Below are 23,221 nucleotides of genomic sequence, written 5' to 3' on the forward strand. Positions count from 1 at the left end.
ACAGCAAACAGTGGGCAGAAATGGATCATTTTCTGGTTGAAGAGAGAGAGAAACCTGGGCCAACCTTTCCAGAGTCTGCACGCTCCCTGGATTCACTTCCTTTGCCTTCAGTTGCTGCAAGTCCCCAATTTCCCCCAGAATGAGAAAAGAAATGGAAAGGATGAGAAAAGAAAGTGTTTTACTCACAGATGTTGGAGACAGGGGGAAGTTTGAGTCTGTCTGAAGATCAATCTTCATTCACACAAAGCCCACGCTCTGATTGGCTGGAAGACCAGAGTCCTCCCAGTCCTTCAACTCTTCCCATTGGTCAACACCTCAGCATGAAGATCAGAGGGTGGGTTCTCCCCCGCACATGTGCAGCTTCCCCTCTCCCTCGCACATTTGCAGTCCCAGGCGGGGGGGGGGGGGGGGGGGGGGCGGGGTGCGATCACCGAGCGGCTTCTCGCTCTGGCCGGAGCCGGCAGCCAGTTGTCTGGAAACCGTGGCTGGAAGAGGTGTAGGGGGAGGGGAACAATGGGTGGGGGCGGGGCTCCCGGGTCCGCGCGCCCGGGCCTGCGCAATGGAACCCGGAGATGTCACCCGGAGCAGAGAGATTTCTATTGGCTGATTCAGGCAGGGCTCTATCGTGACGTCACAATGCAGAAGTTGTCCAATGAGCTTCAGAGTGAAACTTCCTCCTCTGGGCAACATCTGGGAGGAAATCAATGTTTCCCCCTTTCCATTTCTTTCCTCATTCTGGGGGAAATTGGGGACTTGCAGCAACTGAAGGGAATGAAGTGAATTCGGTCTGTATATTCCACACATTTTTACTCCAGTAATGTAGACATTTATCTGTCTGGCAGCCTGCATGGAAATTTCCAGCTCTCTCTGTGTCCAGGACAGGAAGCAGTGAGCATGGATCTGTCAATCAGCCTCAATCAGCACCTTCAGGAGAATTGGGATGGTGAATATTAGATACAGCAGAGTGAGAATGGAGGGAGAGTGTGTGGGATGGAGATTTACAGCTTTGAGGAATGAGAGAGAAAAGAATGTTCCATAGAAATTAGAATTGTCTGTTCTGAATTTCTATCCTGTGCTGACACTGATGACTTTTGTAAATTCCTTTTGCAGGATATCAGAAAATGTAAAGACGAATATGAAACCAAACTTCACATCAAAATCTAACATAGTCACTCAGTTCATTGGGATCTGAATATCATCGACTTTTGAATCTAGAATGGAAATGTTTCTCTGCTCTGTCTGCTTCGGGAGATTTTAAACAGTGTGACTGGAAAAGCACCGAGACACACACACACTGAAACATGCACACACCCGAGTGACTGTGGAAAGAACTTTAACCAGTTAAACAGCCTGAAAATACATTGCAGCAGAGAGACCGCACCCATGTTATGTTGTAACTGAACTGATTGTCAAGCCTGGAGAGTCGCAAGGACACCCGCACCATGGAGAAATTGTGTAAATGTGGGGACTGTGGGAAAGGATTCAGGTTCCCATCTGCACTGGAAACTCATCGGCGCAGTCACACTGGAGAGAGACCATTCACCTGCTGTGTGTGTGGGAAGGGATTCACTCAGTTATCCCATTTACAAACACACCAGGGAGTTCACACTGGGGAGAGACCGTTCACCTGCTCTGTGTGTGGGAAAGGATTCTCTCGGTTAAACAATCTGCTAACCCACCAGCGCATTCACACCGGGGAGAGGCCGTTCACCTGCTCTGTGTGTGGGAAAGAGTTCACTCGGTTGAACAATCTGTTGACACACCAATGGGTTCACACAGAGAGAGACCGTACACCTGCTCTGTGTGTGGGAAGGGATTCACTCAGTTGCCCAACCTGTTGAGCCACAAGGTCACTCACACCCAGGAGAGACCCTTTAAATGCTCTGACTGTGGGAGTGGCTTCAAAAGCTCTCGGGAACTGATGGTCCACCAACCCATTCACACTGACGAGAGACCGTTTAGCTGCTCTCACTGCTCAAAGAGGTTTAGGAGGTCATCCACATGGCGGAGACACCAGCGGGTTCACACCGGGGAGAGACGGTTCACCTGCTCTGTGTGTGGGAAGGGATTCAATCGGTCATCCAACCTGCAGAGACACCAACAAGTTCACAAGTGATTGCAGGGGTTGGATTCTTTCTCTCTCAATCTTTCTCTTCCCCCCCCCCTGCTCTTTCCCAGCCCCCCGCCCCCACTCTTCCCCCCCCTGCTCTTCCCCCCCCTGCTCTTCCCCCCCCCCGCTCTTCCCCCCCCCGCTCTTCCCCCCCCCCGCTCTTCCCCCCCCCCCCGCCCCCCTGCTCTTCCCCCCCCCCCGCCCCCCCTGCTCTTTCCCCCCACCTGCAGGGTGGATGAATCTCTGACTCCCTTCCCACACTGTGAGCAGGTGACTAGCCTCTCCTCAGTGTGAATTCGCTGGTGTCTCAGCAGATTCGATGAATGATTGGTTCCCTTCCCACAAGTGGAGCATATGAACGGTCTCTCCCCGGTGTGACTGCGTCGATGAGATTCCACCCCAGATGGGGCTCTGAATCCCTTCCCACAGTCTCCACATTTCCATGGTTTCTCCATGGTGTCGGAGTCCTTGTGTCTCTCCACAATCAGTGCACTGGAACACTCTGATACGGGTGTGAGAATCTCAGTGCTTTTCCAGTCAAAACCTCTCCTTCCAATATCCACTGAAAGGAGTTTACAAAAATCATCACTGTCAGCACATGATAGAAATTCAAAACAGACAATTGTAGTTTCTATGGAACATTCTTTAAATCTCCACCCACGCCCCTCACACATACACTCTCTCTCTCATTCCATTTAGCATTCTGCAGCATGGTGACACAGTGGTTAGCACTGCAGCCTCACAGTGCCAGGGACCCGGGCTCGATTTCCGGCTTGGGTCACTGTCTGTGTGGAGTTTGCACGTTCTCCCCGTGTCTGCATGAGTTTCCTCCCTCATTCTGAAAGACGTGCTGGTTCGGTGCATCGACCCGGACAGGTGCCGGAGTGTGACAACTAGGAGAATTTCACACTAACTTCATTGCAGTGTTAATATAAGCCTTACTTGTGACTAATAAATAAACCTTAAACTTTAATATACACTACCCAATTCTCCTGAAGGTGCTAATTAATGCTGATCGACACTCACCATTTCATGTTCCTGACAGATCGTAAGAAATAGTTAGAAATTCAGCCCACCAAGCTGTTCAATTGAATTCTTTTTATTCATTTATGGGACATGGGTTGCTGGCTGGCCAGCATTTATTACCCATCCCTCGTTGCCATTGGAGGGCAGTTGAGAGTCAACCACATTGTTGTGGCTTTGGAGTCACATGTTGGCCAGGCCAAGTGTGAGGTATTGCACTTTGGAAGGACAAACCAAGGTAGAACATACAAGGTAAATGGTCGGCACTGAAGAGTGCAGTAGAACAGTGGGATCTGGGAATACAGATACATAATTTCCTAAAAGTGGCGTCACAGGTAGATAGGGTCATAAAGAGTGCTTTTGGTACATTGGCCTTTATAAATCAAAGTATCGAGTATGAGAGTTGGAGTGTTATGGTGAGGTTGTATAAGACATTGGTGAGGCCGAATTTAGAGTATTGTGTGCAGTTTTGGTCACCTAATTACAGGAAGGATATTAATAAAGTTGAAAGAGTGCAGAGAAGGTTTACAAGGATGTTGCCGGGACTTGAGAAACTGAGTTACAGAGAAAAGTTGAATAGGTTAGGACTTTATTCCCTGGAGCGTAGAAGAATGAGAGGAGATTTGATAGAGGTGTATAAGATTTTGATGGGTATAGATAGAGTGAATGCAAGCAGGCTTTTTCCAGCGAGGCCAGGGGAGAAAAAAACCAGAGGGCATGGGTTAAGGGCGAAAGGAGAAAAGTTTAAAGGGAATATTAGGGGGGGGCTTCTTCACGCAGAGAGTGATGGGAGTCTGGAATGAGCTGCCGGATAAAGTGGTGAATGCTTTTAACATTTAAGAAAAACTTGGACGGGTTCATGGATGAGAGGGGTGTGGAGGGATATGGTCCAAGTGCAGGTCAGTGGGACGAGGCAAAAAAATGGTTCAGCACAGCCAAGAAGGGGCAAAAGGCCTGTTTCTGTGCTTTAATGTTCTATGGTTCTATGGTCTGAAAACATGTACCAAACGACTCAAGAACAACTTCTTCCGACTGTCATGTTTGAATGGTCCTATCATATATTAAGCTGATCTTTCTCTTCACCCTACCTGTACCCGCACCCTATCCTTTCCTTCTCCCCATGTACTCCATGAAAGGTATGCTTTGTCCTAACTGTATGCTAACTGTCCTGGCTGGAGACAATACACATCTCTTTAACCTGTGCTTAACCCTTTCTCCACTCACATTATCTGTACCTTTAAAGACTTGATTACCTGTAAAGACTCGCATTCCAATCATTATTTTGTAAATTGAGTTTGTGTCTTTATATGCCCTGTTTGTGAACAGAACTCCCACTTACGTGATGAAGGAGCAGTGCTCCAAAACCTAGTGGCTTGTGCTACCAAATAAACCTGTTGGACTTTAACCTGGTGTTGTGAGACTTCTTACTGTGTTTACCCCAGTCCAACACCGGCATCTCCACATCTTGGAAATATATCGCCGTTCCTTCGCAGTCGCTGGGTCAAAATGCTGGAATTTCCTCCCTACCAGCAGGGTGGATGTACTTGCACAACATGGACTGCAGTGGGTTCAGGTCCCATACATCACAAAGGTAGACACTCCTGCGCCCCCTACAAACATGGCGATCGCACCTGCACCCTGCTGCACATTGCCCCTCACAAAGATGCCGGCCGCACTTGCGCACTGATAGACATTGCCACCGACAGATTGACGGCCGTCAGCCCAGGCCCAACACGACAAGTTGCGCCTCCAATTTGGTACCAACAGGACGCCCGGAAAGTTTGAGTTTGGGTTTGAGTTTGAACAACATGTTTACGAAGCCTCTCCACCCACCCGCCACATTCACCTCTCTCGACGCGCCGCCCTTTACCTTGAACTGATCTCGGATTCGAGTTAAAACCGTCCGTCCGCCGCCATTAACCGCACTGCGCATGCTTCAGACCCCTCCCCCTATTCACGCTGGTTGGAGGACCAGCCGCTCCCGCTCGGTCCTCCAGCTCCGCCCCCTTTTTCTATTGGTCCGGAGCTGCCGTCAATCAGTCCCCGGGCATTGTGACGTTGGGCATGCGCAGTGCGGCTCATGTCCAGGGACAGGCGCTTGTTTGTCTGATCTTCAGGCGGGAAGGAGGCGGATAAGCGGAGGCAGCGTTCGGGGCAGTGGGTGGGAGGGGAGGCTCCACACACCCAGTGGAGGCTTCAACACCCCCAATAAGGAACGAGCGGCACCGCCTCGACACCCAACACAACGGCAGCTGCAGCGCTTTCTCCCGGGGCCAGGCCCCAGTGGACAAATGTGGCTTCAGGAAGGAAATGCAGCAATGGGTTTGATTTGATTTATTGTCACATGTATTGGGATACAGTGAAAAGTATTGTTTCTTGCGCGGTATACAGACAAAGCATACTGTTCATAGAGTACATAGGGGAGTAGGAAAGGAGAGAGTGCAGAAAGGGTGAAGAGAAAGATCAGCTTAATATGAGGTAGGTCCATTCAAAAGGAGGAGGCTTTGGAGAGGGTACAGAAAAGATTTACCAGGATGTTGCCTGGTGTGGAGGGCATTAGCTATGAGGAGAGGTTGGAGAAACTTGGTTTGTTCTCACTGGAACAACGGAGGTTGAGGAGTGACCTGACAGAAGTCTACACGATTATGAGGGGCATGGACAGAGTGGATAGTCAGAAGCTTTTTCCCAGGATGGAAGAGTCAATTACTAGGGGGCACAGGTTTAATGTGTGAGGGGTAAGGTTTAAAGGAGATGTACGAGACAGGTTTTTTACACAGAGGGTGGTGGGTGCCTGGAACTCGCTGCCGGGGGAGATAGTGGAAGCAGATATGATGGTGACTTTTAAGGGGCGTCTTGACAAATACATGAATAGGATGGGAATAGAGGGATATGGTCCCCGGAAGGGTAGGGGGTTTTAGTTAAGTCGGGCAGCATGGTCGGTGCAGGCTTGAAAGGTCAAAGGGCCTGTTCCTGTGCTGTAATTTTCTTTGTTCTTTGTTTGTAAAAGTCTGGTGGCAGCAGGGAAGAAGCTGTTCTTGAGTCGGTTGGTTTGTGACCTCAGACTTTTGTATCTTTTTCCCGACGGAAGAAGATAGAAAAGAGAATGTCCAGGATACGTGGGGTCCTTGATTATGCTGGCTGCTTTTCTGAGGCAATAGGAAATGTAGACAGTGTCAATGGATAAGAGGCTGATTTGCGTGATGGACTGGGCCACATTCACACCCCTTCTAGTTTTTTGCACTCTTGGTCAGAGCAGCAGCAACACCAAGCTGTGATACAACTGGATGGGATGCTTTCTGTGGTGTCCCTGTAAAAATTGGTGAGAGTCGTAGCTGACATGTCGACATGTTGAATTTCCTTAGCCTCCTGAGAAAGTCGAGGCGTTGGTGGGCTTTCTTAACTAAAGCAGCAGTATAGAGGGACCAGGACAGGTTGTTGTGATCTGAACACCGAGAAACTTGAGCTCTCAACCATTTCCACTTTGTCACCATTGATGTAGACAGGGCATGTCTTCCACTACATTGCCTGAAATTTTGTAGATATTCCAGTGATAGTTGGAAGAAGTCCATGCTGACTCTCTGTACATCAATCCACTCAGTCCCATTTCCCCTCCATAACTCTTTTCCCTTTTTAATTTCTTCACACCTATCTGATTTATTTTTCAAATCATTGATCATTTCTGATTCCACCATGCACAGAAGCAGTGAGGTCAGGTTGTGACAACTCGTGAATAAAATTGTTCTTCACATCTCCTTTCTATTGCTGATCAAATAATATGTTTAGTAATGTGGACATTGGCTAGTAGCCTGTATGAAGATTTTCAGGTCTCTTTGTACTGGACGGGAGCATAGGTCTGTCAATCAGCCTGAATCAGCACCTTCAGGAGAATTGGGAGGGTGTATATTAGGTACAGCAGAGTGAGATTGGAGGGAGAGTGTGTGGGACGGAGATTTACAACCTTAGGGAATGAGAAAGTAAAGAATATTCCATGGAAACTAGAATTGTCTGTTTTGAATTTCAGTTCTATACTTACACTGATAACTTCGATAAACAGGATATTAGAAGGAGAGAATTTACAGACTGAAATCTCACACCAAACGTCACAACAAGATGTTACAAAGTCACTGGATTCATCAGGACCTGAATATAATTGCCGTTTGAATGTATGAGAAGAAATGTTTGTTTGTTCTGTCTGTGGGAAAAGATTTCAAACATCAGTGTGACTGGACAAGAATGGAGACCCCACACACCTGAGTGAGAGTGTTCCAGTGAACTGACTGTGGAAAGAGCTTCAACCAGTAACACAGCCTGAAAAACATCACCCCATTCACAGCGAGGAGAAACTGTACATACGTTCTGTACTTGGATGTGGAATCAACTGATTATCAAAAGGACACTGGCACCATGGAGAGACCATGGAAGTGTGGGGACTGTGGGAAGGGATTCCAGTGCTCATCTGCACTGGACACACATCGACGAGTTCGTACTGGGGAGAGGCCGTTCATCTGCTCCGTGTGTAGGAAGGGATTCAGTATATCAACCACCCTGCTGAGACACCAGCGAGTTCACTCTGGGGAGAGGCCGTTCACCTGCTCTGTGTGTGGGAAGGGATTCACTCAGTTATCCACCCTGCTGAGACACCAGCGAGTTCACTCTGGGGAGAGGCCGTTCACCTGCTCTGTGTGTGAGAAAGGATTCACTCAGTTATCCAGCCTGCTGACACATCAGCGAGTTCACACCGGGGAGAGGCCTTTCACCTGCTCAGACAGTGGGAAAGGATTCAGTGATCGTTCCACCCTGTGAAGGCACCAGCGAGTTCACCCTGGAGAGAGGCCGTTCCCTTGCTGTGTGTGTGGGAAGGGATTCAGTCATTCATCCACCCTGCAGACACACCATGTCACTCAAACGAATGGGAGACCGTTTAAATGCTCAGACTGTGGGCGTAGCTTCAAAAGCTCTCAGACTCTGATGGGCCACCAGCGCATTCACACTGAGGACAGACCGTTGAGTTGCTCTTACTGCGTGAAGAGACTTAGAACATCATCCCAACTGCTAATACACCAGCGAGTTCACACTGGGGAGACACCCTTCACCTGCTCTGTGTGCGGGAAGGGTTTCAGTCATTCATCCACCCTGCTGGCACACCAGCGAGTCCATACTGGGGAGAGGCCATTCACTTGCTCTGACTGTGGGAAGGGATTCACTCAGATCTCCAATCTGCTCACACACCAGCGAGTTCACACTGGGGAGAGGCCGTTCACTTGCTCTGACTTTGGGAAGGGATTCACTCAGATCTCCAATCTGCTCACACACCAGCGAGTTCACTCTGGGGAGAGGCAGGTCAGCTGCTCCCAGTGTGGGAATAGATTTAAACGGTCGTCTCACTTGCTGAGACACCAGCGAATTCACAAGTGATTACAGGAGTTGGATTCTGCTGTTAATCACATCCAGGACTGAACCATGTTTACTCTGACAGTGTAAGCCCTTCAGAGGGCTTCTGTCTGCTCACTGTCTGGTCTCATGGCTTTCCTTCAAGTGGGCTGATGTTATTTGAGCCAGGGAGAGCACATTTCCACCAGGGTGGCGTGATGGCAGAGTGGTTAGCACTGCTACCTCACAGAGGCAGGAAACCCGGGTTCCATTCTGGTCTTGGGTCACTGTCTGTATGGAGTTGCACATTCTCCCCGTATCTGTGTGGGTTTCCTCTGGGTGCCTAGATTTTGTCCCACAGTCCGAAGATGGTTGGGTGGATTAACCGTGCTAAATTGTCCCTTTGTCACCAAAGATATTGAGGTTGTGTGGGTTACAGGGAGAAATGGGTGAGAGGGCTTGGGTAGGATACTCTTTTTAGAGAGTCGGTGCAAACCCGATGGACCAAATGGCCTCCTTCTGCACTGTCGGAGTTCTTTTATGATTCTAAATGATCCACATCTCTAGGTAGATCTAAAATACATTTGGTTGACGTTCCATTGAGTCTACAGCACAGGGCAAGGCCGATCGGCTCAATAGGTCTGTGTCAGTATTGATGTTCCACCTCTTCATCTCCCCCCATCAGCATATCCTTCTATTCCTTTCTCCCTCATGTATGTATCCAGCTTCCCCTTCAATGTATTCACGCTATTGACCTCAACCAATCGCTGTGGTCGTGAGTTCCACATTCTTGTCACCTTCCTTATTCCTGGAACCATTCTGATAAATCTCTTCTCCACCTTCACAAGGACCCTCACATCCTTCCTAAAGTGTAATGATCAGAACTGGGCTCCGTATCCTGTTGTGGCCTCACCCACAGCTTTAGAAACTATCAGTGTAACTTCCTTGCTTTTGTTCTCAATTCCTCGATTTCTGAAACCCAAGACCCCAGATAATGGAAACAGGAACATCAGACTGTTTTGCTAGAATGTAAAATGCGTTTTAACAACATTCTTAAAATGGCTAAAGAAAATTTTGACCAATGAAGGAATGAGTTGTTGACACAAACAGAAACCATTTTGACCTTGCTCTCTCCAAAAGAGAATCCAGAATGTTTGAGTCTGGGAAATGAAATTAAAAATGAAGCTCCAGCTATAACTGAGCTGGAAGAAGACAGTTTCAATGTGGAATTGAGTGGAATTTTCTCTCTGGATTTAAACAATGGAGGAACTGCAAACATGGAAGAAAATAAATTTCAAAATGTGAACTCTGAACAGACTGTTTTCAAAATAGAACTTGAAAATTCACAAATGAACAGCAATGAAGACTCTCCTTTTGCAGGAGGAACTTTGGACTATAATTATTGAAAGAAGAAAAGTTTCAGAAAAGACTGCAAGCAGTAATTTCCATCTTCAGTGGACTGAGATTTCTGGACATGGAACCCAGCAGTGTGCTGTTACCAAGCTGGACTTGTGACTGTGAAGTGGACAATGGAGGGATTATTATGTCTATTGCAGGTTATAAGATAGATCAACATAGGAAAACAGTGGATTTAGGAACAGGAGGATGCCATTTGGCCCTTCGAGCCTGCTCCACCATTCAATAAGATCATGGCTGTTGTTAAGATATACAGCATGTTGTATATTGTAATATTCTAACTGGGATATTATGAAGGTGATACATTTCCATTTCTTCCTGTTTTTGTTACAAAAATCTAATTTCATAATTCCTATGTTTTAGAAATATGAATTAGTTGCAAGAATTGCTTTTAAAAAATGGAAAACTTGGATTGAGAATCTGATGAAAACACCCTCAGGGAATTCGCAGTCACAAAGCATGGTCCATGTTGGTTTAAGAAGTCAAAACTCGAGAGGTAAGAACTGTAAAAGGTCAGCTGGATCTTTTAGCTGGAGACATTGAGTCTGACAATTATTGTACTGTTTTTGTCAGGTGAATTCTTCATGCAGACCTCAGGGAAAAAGGGTTTAGTTTTGAAGCTAAATATCTGTCAGATATTCCACCTGGTCTCTGTTACCATGGGGATATGTGATTGAGGGTGGAGCCTTGGTTAGAATTAGACCATAAGATATAGGAGCAGAATTAGGCTATTCGGCCCATCGAATCTGCTGTGCCATTCGATCATGGCTGATAAATCTCAATCCCAGTCTCCTGCCTTTTCCCCGTAACCTTTGAGTCCTTTCCAATCAATGACCTGGTTCCACAGATAGACAGCGGACAGTCTGCAGTTAGCTTGGAAGCCACCAGTTGTGGGACCAGGAGCTGTGAACCAGCTGTGGGACTAGAAGCCTCGAGGACCATTAGAAACCAGGGGTGTTTCCAACATTTAAATCCCTCAGCAAGAATGCAGTGAAGCTCATGTTTGGACTGAGGAGTCCACAGTTTGAGAGCTTAAAGGAAAATTGGAGGCTTGTTTCGTGAAAAGATAATGGATGGACTCACATAAACTCTTGGAGCTTGGAGAATATCTGGAGTACTGGGGAGAATTAAAGTGAATTGTGGAGAGCTTTGACATACCTTTGGGAGGTCCTAGGAACAGAAGTGAATGAACCTTCAAGATATCATTAAGTATAAAGAAACTCTTGGGGTGAGGTAAAAAAATAGAACTAGGTTTATATCATAAATCTTTATTGAGTGTAGTATTCAATTTGTAGTGTTGTCTTTTTAAATTTTATTTAAACATACAGTAAAGTTTGTTTTTGTTTAACAATGTGGAATCTTGTGATGTAATTCTTTCAGTTAATCACTGGGTGTTCGAATTTCTCTGCAAACGTTAACAGTCCTGACCGGGATCGCAAAAATTCACACAAACAGTGTTTCAAAACAAATCGAAGAGAAAGATGTTTTTTCTTCTTCAGTACAAACGTTACACATGAAGAAACCCTCTTCTGGTATCTCCAATAATTTGTTGCTTCGAGCAATTCTTTTCATGGAACAATCAGATAATTGATGACTGAAAATGGAACTAATTGTATCCCTTTAAAGCAGGAGGGCGATCGCCCGGCACAGAGGGTAATTAGGGATTTCTCCCATAGACCAATTGACAGGGATTCTACCCTCCAACCACCTGAAGTGAATTCTTTACATGAATCATCCGTGCCAGTGCAGTTATCAACTTGCAGTTTGGTTGATCAGAAAATGCTTTGTTGCTGAATTTCCTTGTGTTAGGAAGTGACAATGCCAAGGCCAGATCTTGTTTCCTCCTTGATCGGGATGTAACCCGTGTCCACATCGCCACTTCATTCTTCCACTGGTTGTATGGTTCAGACTCCGAGAGCATCAGCAGGTAATCAGACCCTGACAATTCCCACTGCCTTTCAGTCATTTCTCACAAAAGCTGCTGGGATTGGAAGCTTCTGTCTGAAATATACTTTCTTTTAGTTTCCAACCTTCACCATTAGACAAGCATTTTGTGTTACCATGTTATAATCCTGACAGCCTTGGGGTGGAGTCAATCTTTATTTTGTCTAGATTTGTTCACAGAATCAAACATTACAGGTTCAACTCTGACTCCAAGCTATATTAGTGAGTCCCACTTTTTACCTGCTCATTATAACTATCTAATCAGTGCCCTCCATCTGAATAAACTTCACCTCTATTGATATAATTAACAGCCACAGTCAGAGCATCCAAAAGGTCACTAATGGGTGTGACTGCCACGGTGTCTCAGCAGCTTGGGTGAACAAGTGAATCCTTTTCCACACACTGAGCAGGTGAATGGTCTCAGTTTGGAAACTAAGGGAAAATAAAATTTCAGGCAGAAGCTTCCAATCTGGTAGGTTTTATGAGAAATCGCTGAAAGTGAGTGGGAATTATCAGGGTCTCTCCCCAGTGTGAATTCCCTGATGTTTCAGGAGGTCAGATGATGTTCTAAACCTCTTTGCACAGTGAGAGTGCCTGAACGGGGTCTCCTCAGGGTGAATGCGCTGGTCGACCCTGAGGTAGGCTCAGGTTTTAAAGCAGCTCCCACAGTCAGAGCATTGAACAGGTTTCTTATTGGGGTCAGTGCCTCAGTATTCCAGCAGACTGGATGATTGACTGAGTCACTTCACACACACACATCAGATGAATGGCCTTTCCCCAGTGTGTAATCCTTTGTGTCTCAGCAGACTAGATAATTGAGTGAATCCCTTCCCACACTCGGAGCAGATGAATGGCCTCGGCCCAGTGTGAATGCGTTGGTTTGTCAGTGGGAGGGATGAGTGAGTGAATCCCTTCCCACGCTCTGAGCAGGGGGACAGTCCCTCACCCGTGTGAAATCGCTGGTGGTTCTGCAGGGTAGATGACTGAGTGAATCCCTTTCCACACACACAACAGGTGAATGGTCTCTCCCCATTGTGAACCCGCTGGTGTGTCAGCACGGCAGACGAATCGCTGAATTTCTTCCCACACTCAGAGCAGTTGAATGGCCTCTCCCTGATGTGAAGTCGCTGGTGATTCCTCAGGGTGGATGAATCACGAAATCCCCTTCCAAACTCAGAGCAGGTGAACGGTGTCTCCACAGTGTGGCTGCATCGAAGGGTTTCCAGCTTCTAGGGACAATTGAATCCCTTCCCCCAGTCCCTACATTTCCATGGTCTGCGTGTCTTTGTACATCTCCAGGTTCAGATGAAGGTTTGACCCCACAGATAACACATACATGGTCTCTCCTCACTGTGAATCCTTCAATCTTTTCCAGGCTGTGTAACTGGTTAAAGCTCTTTCCACAGTCAGTTCACTGGAATACTCTCACTCGAGTGAATGTGTCTCAGTGATTTTCTAGTCACACTGATGTTTAAACAGTTTGAAGGAACAGACAAACATTTTCCATTCTAGTTTCAAATGCCGATGGTATTCAGATCCTGAATAATTGGGTGACTCTGTCAGGTCCTAACGTCATGTTTGTTGAGATTTGTGTCTGTAAATTCTCCCCTTCTAGTAGCCTGTGAAAGAAATTCACAAGAACCATTGCTGCCAGTCCAGGATAAAAACTCAGAATAGACAATTCTGGTTTCTGTGAAACATTCTTTCCTCTCATCCTTGAAAATTTGTAAATCTCCATCCCAAACACTCTCCCTCCATTCTCACTTTGCTGGACCTGAAATAGACATTGTCCTGAGGGTGCTGATTCATCCTAATCGACAGATCCGTGCTGACTGTTTCATGTACAGGACACATATTCCTGAAATCTTCACACAGGGTTGTGTCTAAGCATATAGAAAATTTGCATATTTAGTGGACTAAAAATGTATGCAATATTCAGCACTCTATTACATGATTAGAGATACAGATGGGTGCGGAAGAACATGACTTGGGGAGCAAGCAATCATGTTCTGGAACTCACTGACAATGAGAGTGGTGGAAGTGGAGACGACCAGTGATTTCAAAATAAATTTGGTCAGGCACTTGAAGGAATTAAACGTACTGGGGAACAGGGATATCGAGGAAAAATGGCACTGAGTGGATTCCCCGACAGAGACTTGGCACAGAGTCAAGCTGCTGAATTGATTTATCTTGTGCTCTGCTGACTCTCTGACTGGAAAATATACAGAGTAGTTACAATACTATTCTGGAATTAAACACAATCAACTGTAATACAAATCCATAAATAACAAACCTAATATGCACCATATAGTAAGAAGTCTCACAACACCAGGTTAAAGTCCAACAGGTTTATTTGGAATCACAAGCTTTCAGAGCGCTGCCCCTTCATCAGGTGAGAAGGAGCAGCGCTCTGAAAGCTTGTGATTCCAAATAAACCCATTGGACTTTAACCAGGTGTTGTGAGACTTCTTACTGTGCCCACCTCAGTCCAACACCGGCATCTCCACATCTTATGCACCATATAACAACACCAGACATATCAATGTTGTTACGATCCTCATGGTCACCTTATAATAAACAAATTCCCACAAATCCCAATGGAATAAACTGAAAGACAATGTTTCATTTTTTAAAAATTTTACTTTAAAAATTAATCTAAAATTAACATCACTGAATCATGCATTAAGAAACAGTATTTGAATAGACAGGATAAATTACACTTTACAAAGTTCAGACAATAAAAACAGGTTCCACAAAATCACAAACATTTTCTCCCTCAGTATATTTAGCTCTCATTCCAGTTCCAGAGAATTTCTCTGTCTCTGTATTTCCCAGGAGAGAAAGAAAGTGTTTTCCTCACAGATGTGCCCAGAGGATGAAGTTTGAGTCTGTGGTGAAGTTTGAGTCTGTGTGTGAAGTTTAAGTCTGTGGTGAAGTTTGAGTCTGTGGTGAAGTTTGAGTCTGTGGTGAAGTTTGAGTCTGTGGTGAAGTTTGAGTCTGTGTGTGAAGTTTGAGTCTGTGGTGAAGTTTGAGTCTGTGGTGAAGTTTGAGTCTGTGGTGAAGTTTGAGCCTGTGGTGAAGCTACAAACAGAAGCTGTGCTGTTTCAAATCAAACTGCGGGACTTGGAAGAAAATGCTGGGAAGAGATTTTGCAATCCTCCCAGGCAGCGTACTCCAGACTGTCACCGCCCTCTGGGTAAACAGGCTTTCCTCACATTCCCCCGAAACCTCCTGTCCCTCACCTAGAACCTATTTTGCCTCATGACTGACCCTTCAATTAAGGGGAATAGCTGCTCTTTATCCACTCTGTCCGTGTATCTCATAATCTTGTACACCTCGATCAGGTCGCCCCTCAGTTTTCTCTGCTCCAACGAAAACAAGCCAAGCCTACCCAACCTTGCTTCATAACTTAAATGTTCTATCCCAGGTAGTATCCTGGTAAATATCTTCTGCACCCCCTGCATTGCAATCACATCCTTCCGAGAATGTGGCGACCTGAACTGCACACGGTACTCAAGCTGTGGCCTCACCAAAGTTCTGCACAGTTCCAACATGAGTTCCCTGCTTTTGCAACCTATGTCATGATTGACAAAGTGAAGTGTCACGTACGCCCTTTTCACCACCCTACTAACATCCCCTTCCTCTTTCAGACATCTGTGGACAAACACGCCAAGTTCCCTTCGTTCCACAGAACACAAACTACCAAACTTGATGGTCATGTTCTTAACGAGGTCAACACGTTGATTATCAGCCTGTAAATCCTTTCGGTATTGCTGATGGCAGGTGATGGGAACGGAACCGATACCTGGTCAACGATACTGCAGAAGTCAATGACAGACCGCTGGAGTACTTTGAAATCACAGAGCGATCAAATGGACATCCATGGTCACCAATGCCCTCTTCGGGCATGGTAACTGGAAGAGGAGGAGGTGGACGACACAAGAGGCTTAGAGAGTGGACTCTATAAATCAATGTCACTCGGCAATCTGGATAACCAGGTTTGCGCAACGTTTCTCATCAGTAAACAAACCTTCTTAAAAATAACGGTGTCCAATGATCCTTATTTGTTAACCAACAAAACCACAGTCTAGAAGTGGAAATGAATAGGGTTGGGAAGCATTTTCCGATCAGGGCCAGTGTGATCTCCTGGACTCGTTTCGATCGCCTCAGGGGGTCGGAGAGGAATTTCCCAGATTTTTTTTTCCCCATATTGGCCCTGGGGTTTTCACTCTGGGTTTTCGCCTCTCCCTGGAGATCACATGGTCTGGAATGGGCGGGTGGGGGTGAGTTAATAGGTTGTGATGAACAAAGCATCGTAGCTGTGAGGGACAGCTCGGTGGATAGGATATTAGGATGTAGATAGGCTGGAAAATTGGGCGGGGATCCTGGATTCAGGATTCAATCCTGGACCGGGGAGCGGCGCGGGCTTGGAGGGCCGAAGGGCCTGTTCCTGTGCTGTATTGTTCTTTGTTCTTTGTTCTTCCATTATAAGTTAATGTATGTACTTGAAACTTTGATTAAATTAACCCGCCAGGCCTGCTTCGATAGCACCTTCGAAATCCGGAATCTCTTTCATCTCTAAGGAGAAGAGGAACAGATGCACAAGAACACCACATTCTGCGGCACCACTTCAAGCCACACACCATCCTCATTTTGAACCATATCGCCGTTCCTTGCGTCAAAATTCTGGAAATCGTTTTCTGCTTAGGATTACTGGCAGAGGACAACCAATTTGAAAAGTCTGGAAGGAGAAATGAAAGAAAGTGAGACATTACGAGTGCGAAATACAAAGCCAACTGATGGGGGGAGGACAGAAAGGAAGAGATTCAGAAATGACACAGAATGCACTGTTCTTTCAATTCATTTATATTTCCCTCGCGTGTGTTTACATAGTTGAATTGTTTGAAAACACGTCTCTCAATAAAAGACCGCTGGAGTCTGCCCATCGACAACCTTGCGCTTGCGGACAGTGTCACGTACCCTGAGTCACCGTCAGAGGGCGCAGTCGTCACATGTTTCTCCAAACTTGAAATGACACGGACAATGTCTCTGGTACCATTGGCATACCGTTGCTATTGGCAACAAAGTCCACAGTCTATTTGTTCTGCTCTGTGTCGCCCCCTCTCTCTGGCCCACCTCACGTGTCCTGCATTACTAAATGAGCGGCACGGTGGCACAGTGGTTATCATTGCTGCCTTACAGCGCAAGGAACCCAGATACAATTCCGGCCTTGGATGACTGTCTGTGCGGAGTTTGCACGTTCTCTCCGTGTCTACCTGGGTATTCTCCAGATGCTACGGTTTCCTCCCACAGTCCAAAAATTTGCAGGTTAGGTGCATTGGTCATGCTAAATTGCCCCTTAGTGTTACGGGGATTTTTTCCGAAATGTAGAGTCATAGACTCGGGGAGAAGGAAGCAGAACCACAACGGACCTCTCCTCATCAATTTTCTCACTTCTCACTTAGCGTTTCCTTCCCAATTGAAAGTAAAGAATATGCTGTTCTCCTGACCGCTGTAACTCAGGCATTGCCATTATTCAAATGATATGAACTCTTTTTAAAAAATATTAATTGGGCGTCGGTGACAAGACAATATTTCTGTCCATCACCTTTTGTCCTCGAACCGGGCTGGGATATTTGAGAATTCGTTATATTGTTGTTATTCTGCAATCACACACATTCCAGGCCTCGCTAGGATGGCATATTTCCTTCCACAAAGTGCATTAGTGAACTAGGTGGATTTGCAGTGAAAGCGTTCCAGCACCATCAATGCGACTAGCTTTCAATATCAATTCATCACATTTAAATTTAACCTTGACTTTTCTAAATTTAAATTTTGACCATTTTTCTCCAAAATCGAATTGAAATATAACGATTTGATATGGTGGGAATTGAACTAATTTTCCCAAAGCATTACTCTGGGCCCTTGAACTACTTGTCCAGTGACCCCCATGTTGATAATAATTAATAAGAAAAAGCGCAAGTTCTTAAAGTTGACTCTTCCCAGTACATTATATCAGAATGGGATCACAACCACACAGTGCATCGGGTTGTCTCTGAGTGGACCTTTGAAGAAACGGCAATGTCACAATTAGCTGCACCATGACAATTTCATATCCTAACCCTGCTGATTTCAGACAGTAAGAAGTCTCACAACACCAGGTTAAAGTCCAACAGGTTTATTTGGTAGCAAATACCATAAGCTTTCGGAGCACAGCTCCTTCGTCAGATGGAGTGGATATCTGTTCTCCAACAGTGCATGGCCAGCTTTCAGGACAGCACCCACAGTACACGCTTTACATTATCTCAGGAATAATATACAGGCAACTAGACTTCATTGATTGATTTCTCTGTACCTTCAGTAAAACAAAGAAGATTGCATGGTATTCACAGCCCATCCACCGATATCTCAACATTCGAACATAAAAATTAGGCTGCCTGCAAATCTGCTCTAACATTCAGTCAGATTACAGTTCATCTGATTTTCCGTTTAAATCCACTTTTCTGCCTTGATCCTCTTGAACCGTGGCATACATTTTCGTTAAAATGTTGGTTTCACTCAGTTTTAAAATTATTCAGTGGCCCACAGCCTCCACCGTTCTCTGGACTCTCACTGAGACTCAGGCACTAATGCTTGGATGCTAAAATTAAGAGAATGTGCACAGAACATTGATTGGAAATCCACCAAATGTATCAACACTCCTTGCTCCTCCGTTCCAATAACAAAATGAAGGTTTTTTTCTTGACATCCCGTTTCCAAAGCGGAACAATTCGCCCAACAGTGACACCGAATGTAGTACAGGTTGGGGAGCTTCTATTCACTGATAGTCATCTGAGCAGTTACCAATCTCACGGTGCCACTGGCGAGACACGGAACTGACGCATGAGCCTCTGAGAAATGTCGTCAGATTATTAAGGGTGGGGATTTAGAATGGGTGTCTTCAAATAACCAATTCCGCTTTCACAGAGCGGACAGAGACAATGAAGATACTCGTCATTTGGATTGTGTGGGGGGCATTTCTAACAGGTATTTCTGGGCATCACGTTAGTTTTCTCATTTCCAAAACTTGGGGGGGGGGGGGGGGGGGGGGATCTTACTGTTGAGTACACATCACTCTTTTCTTTATCTATGTGAACATATTTTCCAGGTCTGACCCATGGAGATTCTGTCACTCAGCCGCTGTCCTCAGATGTTAAGCCAGAAGGAGACGTGGTGACATTATACTGCAACTATGATACTGCAGAAACCAGCTATTATTTATACTGGTATCGACAGCATCCAGACTCCCAGCCCGAGTACATACTGTGGAAGTACTCGGGGGGTGATGAAGATAAAGCAGATTTTGCGAAAATCCGTTTCTCGACTGACCTCCAAACCCCGAAGAAATCCATCAGTTTGACTATCTCGGATCTGCAGTTGTCTGACGCGGCCGTGTATTACTGCGCTTTCAGCCTCACAGTGATGGAAAGCAGCCTGACTCCTGTACAAAAACTGTCTCAGCAGGATAAGTCAGAGCTCCTCGCTGCTGTATAGAACTTCTGGCAGATGCAGCCACAATGAGCAGCGGCGCTGTCAGCCGCTCAAACACAAACCGACAGGAAACCACATTCATCTCGGATCAACTGTCACCGAACTGTTTCCAGGAGAGGCCGAGAAAACAAACTGCAGAACCGTTTTAGGCCGACAAGTCCATCACATAATGAATGTGTCAATTAAATCGTCCCTTCTGCTGCTAATCAACTCTGTTTTCCTCTAAAATCAGCCCTGGGTGATAAAATCCCAAACATCCGTCAAACCTGGCCGTGAAGCGCCACACACACAGCAGACGGACAGTTCTCCATGTTTGTGTGACGTCCTCTGATCCCGAAGTCCCTATTTGTCCTTTCCTTATTTTTCCATGCCTGCTTACCATATTGAACACCACTCGCTCCATCTCCCTTTTCAGTTTCTGGGCCTTTGAGGGTGAGCTGTTCATAGCGTTTATTTGATCAATATTGCTACATTCCAGACAGCTTGCACACCCTGAACACATTTCATAATGTTGTGACTTTGATTTCTCAAACAAATCCGAGCAGCCAATTTCCACATCTCCCTGACTGTCTTCACCTGATACCAGGGTAGCATTAAACTTCTTATCATATCTGGCTTGTTCAACTGTTTGTCGCTGCTCCTTGATTCTGTAAATCAGATGAATATTTGAATACTGTTTGGGAAACATTGTGAAATTCAATTGAATGATCAAAGTCAATGAGTTCTGAAATCTGTTCATTTTTCATAAATTGTTTCTTACGCAACAGCACACTCTGATCAAAAAAACCAGAGAACTGGTCTCGGGCCAAAGGCTCCAGAAATCTAAAAAGGGAGATGAGGAAGACTTGTTTAATGTTACAGAGAGGCACGGAAACAGCTTCAAAACACTAAGTGAACGAAATAGATCAAATAGATTTATAAAGGCGAGTTTAATTATGAACGCGAGTTAAAACCAACTAATACAATTCCGAACGTGTCCTTCACCTCTTCTTATGGGGGATTATATTTTGTTCTTTTCGGAAGATTCCTGTGACTCTCACTGAGTTTAATTCTTGTCCCTATTTATTGGTGTGACAGCGCCATCCTCTGGCCACCAACTGGAACTCCAATTCTGGGGAGTTTCGTCTACTGGATCCGCTCCATGTATCTATGTGTGCTCCATCGCACGGAAATACACGGCACTATTCGACAGAAGATATAAAGGAACTGTTTTGTTTCCCTTCAGCAAATCTGCAGAGAACCTCGGTTTGGGGACCTTTGTTCACCCCCTAAGCTATATTTCTTCAGCAAATATCTCGGGGCTTCCCCGGAAAACTGCATGTACCAGAGGAGAGCTGGGGTAGTGTAGATTATCAAGTAACGGCAGTCCAGTCCACACTGTCCTTCCCGAATTGTCAATTCGAAATGAGCCTGGAACACTGAAGTTTTGCCACTCATTCATGTCACACAAATACAGATTGGTTCAAAAGTCAGGGTTTAAAAATAACCACTGGATGACATGGTTACCATTTAATAATGGACCCGCCGGGCAGCAAGATCATTATAATCAGTAAGGAGCATGGAGAACACATGGTTTCCGGGTATACATCTCGATACGAAGTAACAAAATGCTCTAATTCTGCCGGTGATTCCAATCCAGTGTAAAGGGTAGCCCCTGTTATAATCTGGTTTTATTTTTTGAGGAACTGAGGGGCATTTCCCAGAGACAGGATTGGCTACTCTGCCGGAACTGATGGATATTCCCCGCCAATAAATGAGAGCTGTAAAGAATCGCATTTTCTGGTTCCTTCTGTGTCTTATACGACTTTCCTCATAACTCTGTCTCATTGCTTCCGTCTCTCTGTTATACCAACCTCTCATTTTTTGTAAACCTCCTTATCGCTATCAAATGACTGGAAATTAATTCAAATAATTCAAGCGGTGACAACAGAGTTTGACAAACTCGACAAACAAAGCTACCCGAAACCACCAGCAGGTGGCGTGACTTACCGTCGTTGCGGAGTTTTCACATTCATACCTGAAAATCAATGTGTCCTTTCTATTTGTCTCATTTAATGAATCCGTCATTACCAGAGACCATGTGAATGGCGGTGTAAATAAGAAGCAGATAGCTGAAGTTAGCGACATACATTTAAGATCACGTGTGTTCTCTGCTCTTGGATTGTTTGGAAATGGATAATGTTCACCAGATTTAAGCAGTGATCCTTCCTTGTTGATCAGCCCCACTACTCGCCATCAGCAATTGCTGAAGCGATTCATTCCGCTGCTGTCTGCACCCGGGCAAAGACGGTGAAAGTAAAAGTAGCGGAGCAGATCATGGCTGCATTTCGCGTTTTATCAACAGTCATCCAATGGAGCAGCACCACCTTATCCTCACTGCTCACATCCGCACAGCGAAGTGTGTAAACCACCAAGGGAATCCTGTAAATCCATAACATCTGCAGATCGTGCGATGGGCCATTCACCCCATCGTGCGTTCTTGGCTGTCATTAAGTGGTACAGTGGTGTCACAGTGGTTAGCACTGCTGCCTCATAATTCCAGGAATCCGGGTTCAGTTCCAGGCTACGTGGAGTTTGCAGATGCTCCCAGTGTCTGTGTGGGGTGCCCCTTTCCTCCGACAGTTCAATGATGTGCAGGTTAGATGCGTTTAGCATGCCAACTTGTCAAATATTTGTGGGTTAGAATAAATCGCCACGAGAAATCTGTGGGGTTACGGTGATGGAGCAGGAGAGGACCAGGAAAATATACTCTGTCGGAGAGTCACTGCAGACTCGAAGAGCCTGATGGCCTCCTTTTACACTGTATGGATTCGAAGACAATTATTGATCTTTTTATCAACTGCATTCCCTAAACTCCATATTCCTTATGCAAACGTAATTGGAGCAGCGCTGGTAAGCTTACTTCCAGCAATGTAGCTCAAACAGACATGAGAGTTTATTTATTGAATTTTCAGTCATCTACCTGAATCACTCAAACATTCTGGTTCACTGTGTACCATTCAGGATACCTGTCACTGAATCAAGTGGTTAGCTGATTTCCGTCAAACACTTACTCATCTCGAACCTCTTAATGAGGAAGTATGATCTGTATTGCTGAACGTTCCCCTCCAGTTATTTCTCGGATCTGATCTGCTTTCTTCCCGACTACAAGATACAATAGCAAATCTTCCCTTGTTGGTGTTTCTTCCAACATTTCGGATTATATAAGCATCTGAAACCAATCGTAGAAGCTATTCGGTTACCTCCTTTACCGACTTCTTGCATAGAATTAATACGAGACAATATAAATCTCCATTACTATTGTTGCATAATTTGTCTGCATATTTCTTCCACTATCTTCCTTCCCGGTGCAGAGACATGGTGAGGGACACAATAAGTTCAGAGATAGGGTTGTCGAGGTGAAGAGCTATAGAGTGACACGAAGATGTACAGATTCCGAAAGATACTGAGTAAGAAACTCCTGATATTGAGTTTGATGTAACGGTTAAAATGCACTCAGTGTAAACGTTTCCATCGCATCTTCTGATTCTGATTCGCACGCTGTCTCTCAAAGGCAATAAAGGAAGACTTCCATTTATATACCGCCGTTCATGACATCAGGACTTCACAAAGAACTTTACACCCAAAGAAGTCTTCGAATTTTCATCACTGTCTTAATATAGGAGTCTTGGCAGTTAATAGGTGCGCTTCAAACTCCACAAAGAACAAAGTGATAATCAGGTCATCGATTTTAGTGATTTTGATTGGAGGGCTGATGGAAAGTGACATCTGTCAGAAAACCTGTCATTCTGTCATCTAAGTTGCCATTTCCGCTCATCGGTCGCACAG

At 45.5% G+C, this 23,221-nt stretch overlaps 2 protein-coding genes and 1 gene segment (V, D, J or C); 1 reads left to right on the forward strand and 2 right to left on the reverse strand.

Annotated features, from left to right (window-relative positions):
* The window catches only part of LOC144482710 (uncharacterized), a 120,571-nt gene extending 115,500 nt beyond the window's left edge, over nt 1–5,071 (reverse strand). The window contains exon 1 of the mRNA XM_078201552.1: nt 5,004–5,071. The gene's annotated coding sequence lies outside the window, so the exon portion shown is untranslated. The remainder of the gene's footprint in view (nt 1–5,003) is intronic.
* Nucleotides 1–23,221, reverse strand: part of LOC144482803 (uncharacterized) — a 327,339-nt gene that overhangs the window by 142,183 nt on the left and 161,935 nt on the right. The gene's annotated exons all lie outside the window — the stretch shown is intronic.
* Nucleotides 18,844–19,396, forward strand: LOC144482711 (T cell receptor alpha variable 38-1-like). The segment is given in 2 exon segments: nt 18,844–18,889; nt 19,011–19,396. Coding segments are annotated over 2 exon segments (432 nt in total).

This window comes from Mustelus asterias, unplaced genomic scaffold (assembly GCF_964213995.1).
Source record: "Mustelus asterias unplaced genomic scaffold, sMusAst1.hap1.1 HAP1_SCAFFOLD_42, whole genome shotgun sequence".
In the NCBI taxonomy this organism is placed as follows: Eukaryota; Metazoa; Chordata; class Chondrichthyes; order Carcharhiniformes; family Triakidae; genus Mustelus; species Mustelus asterias.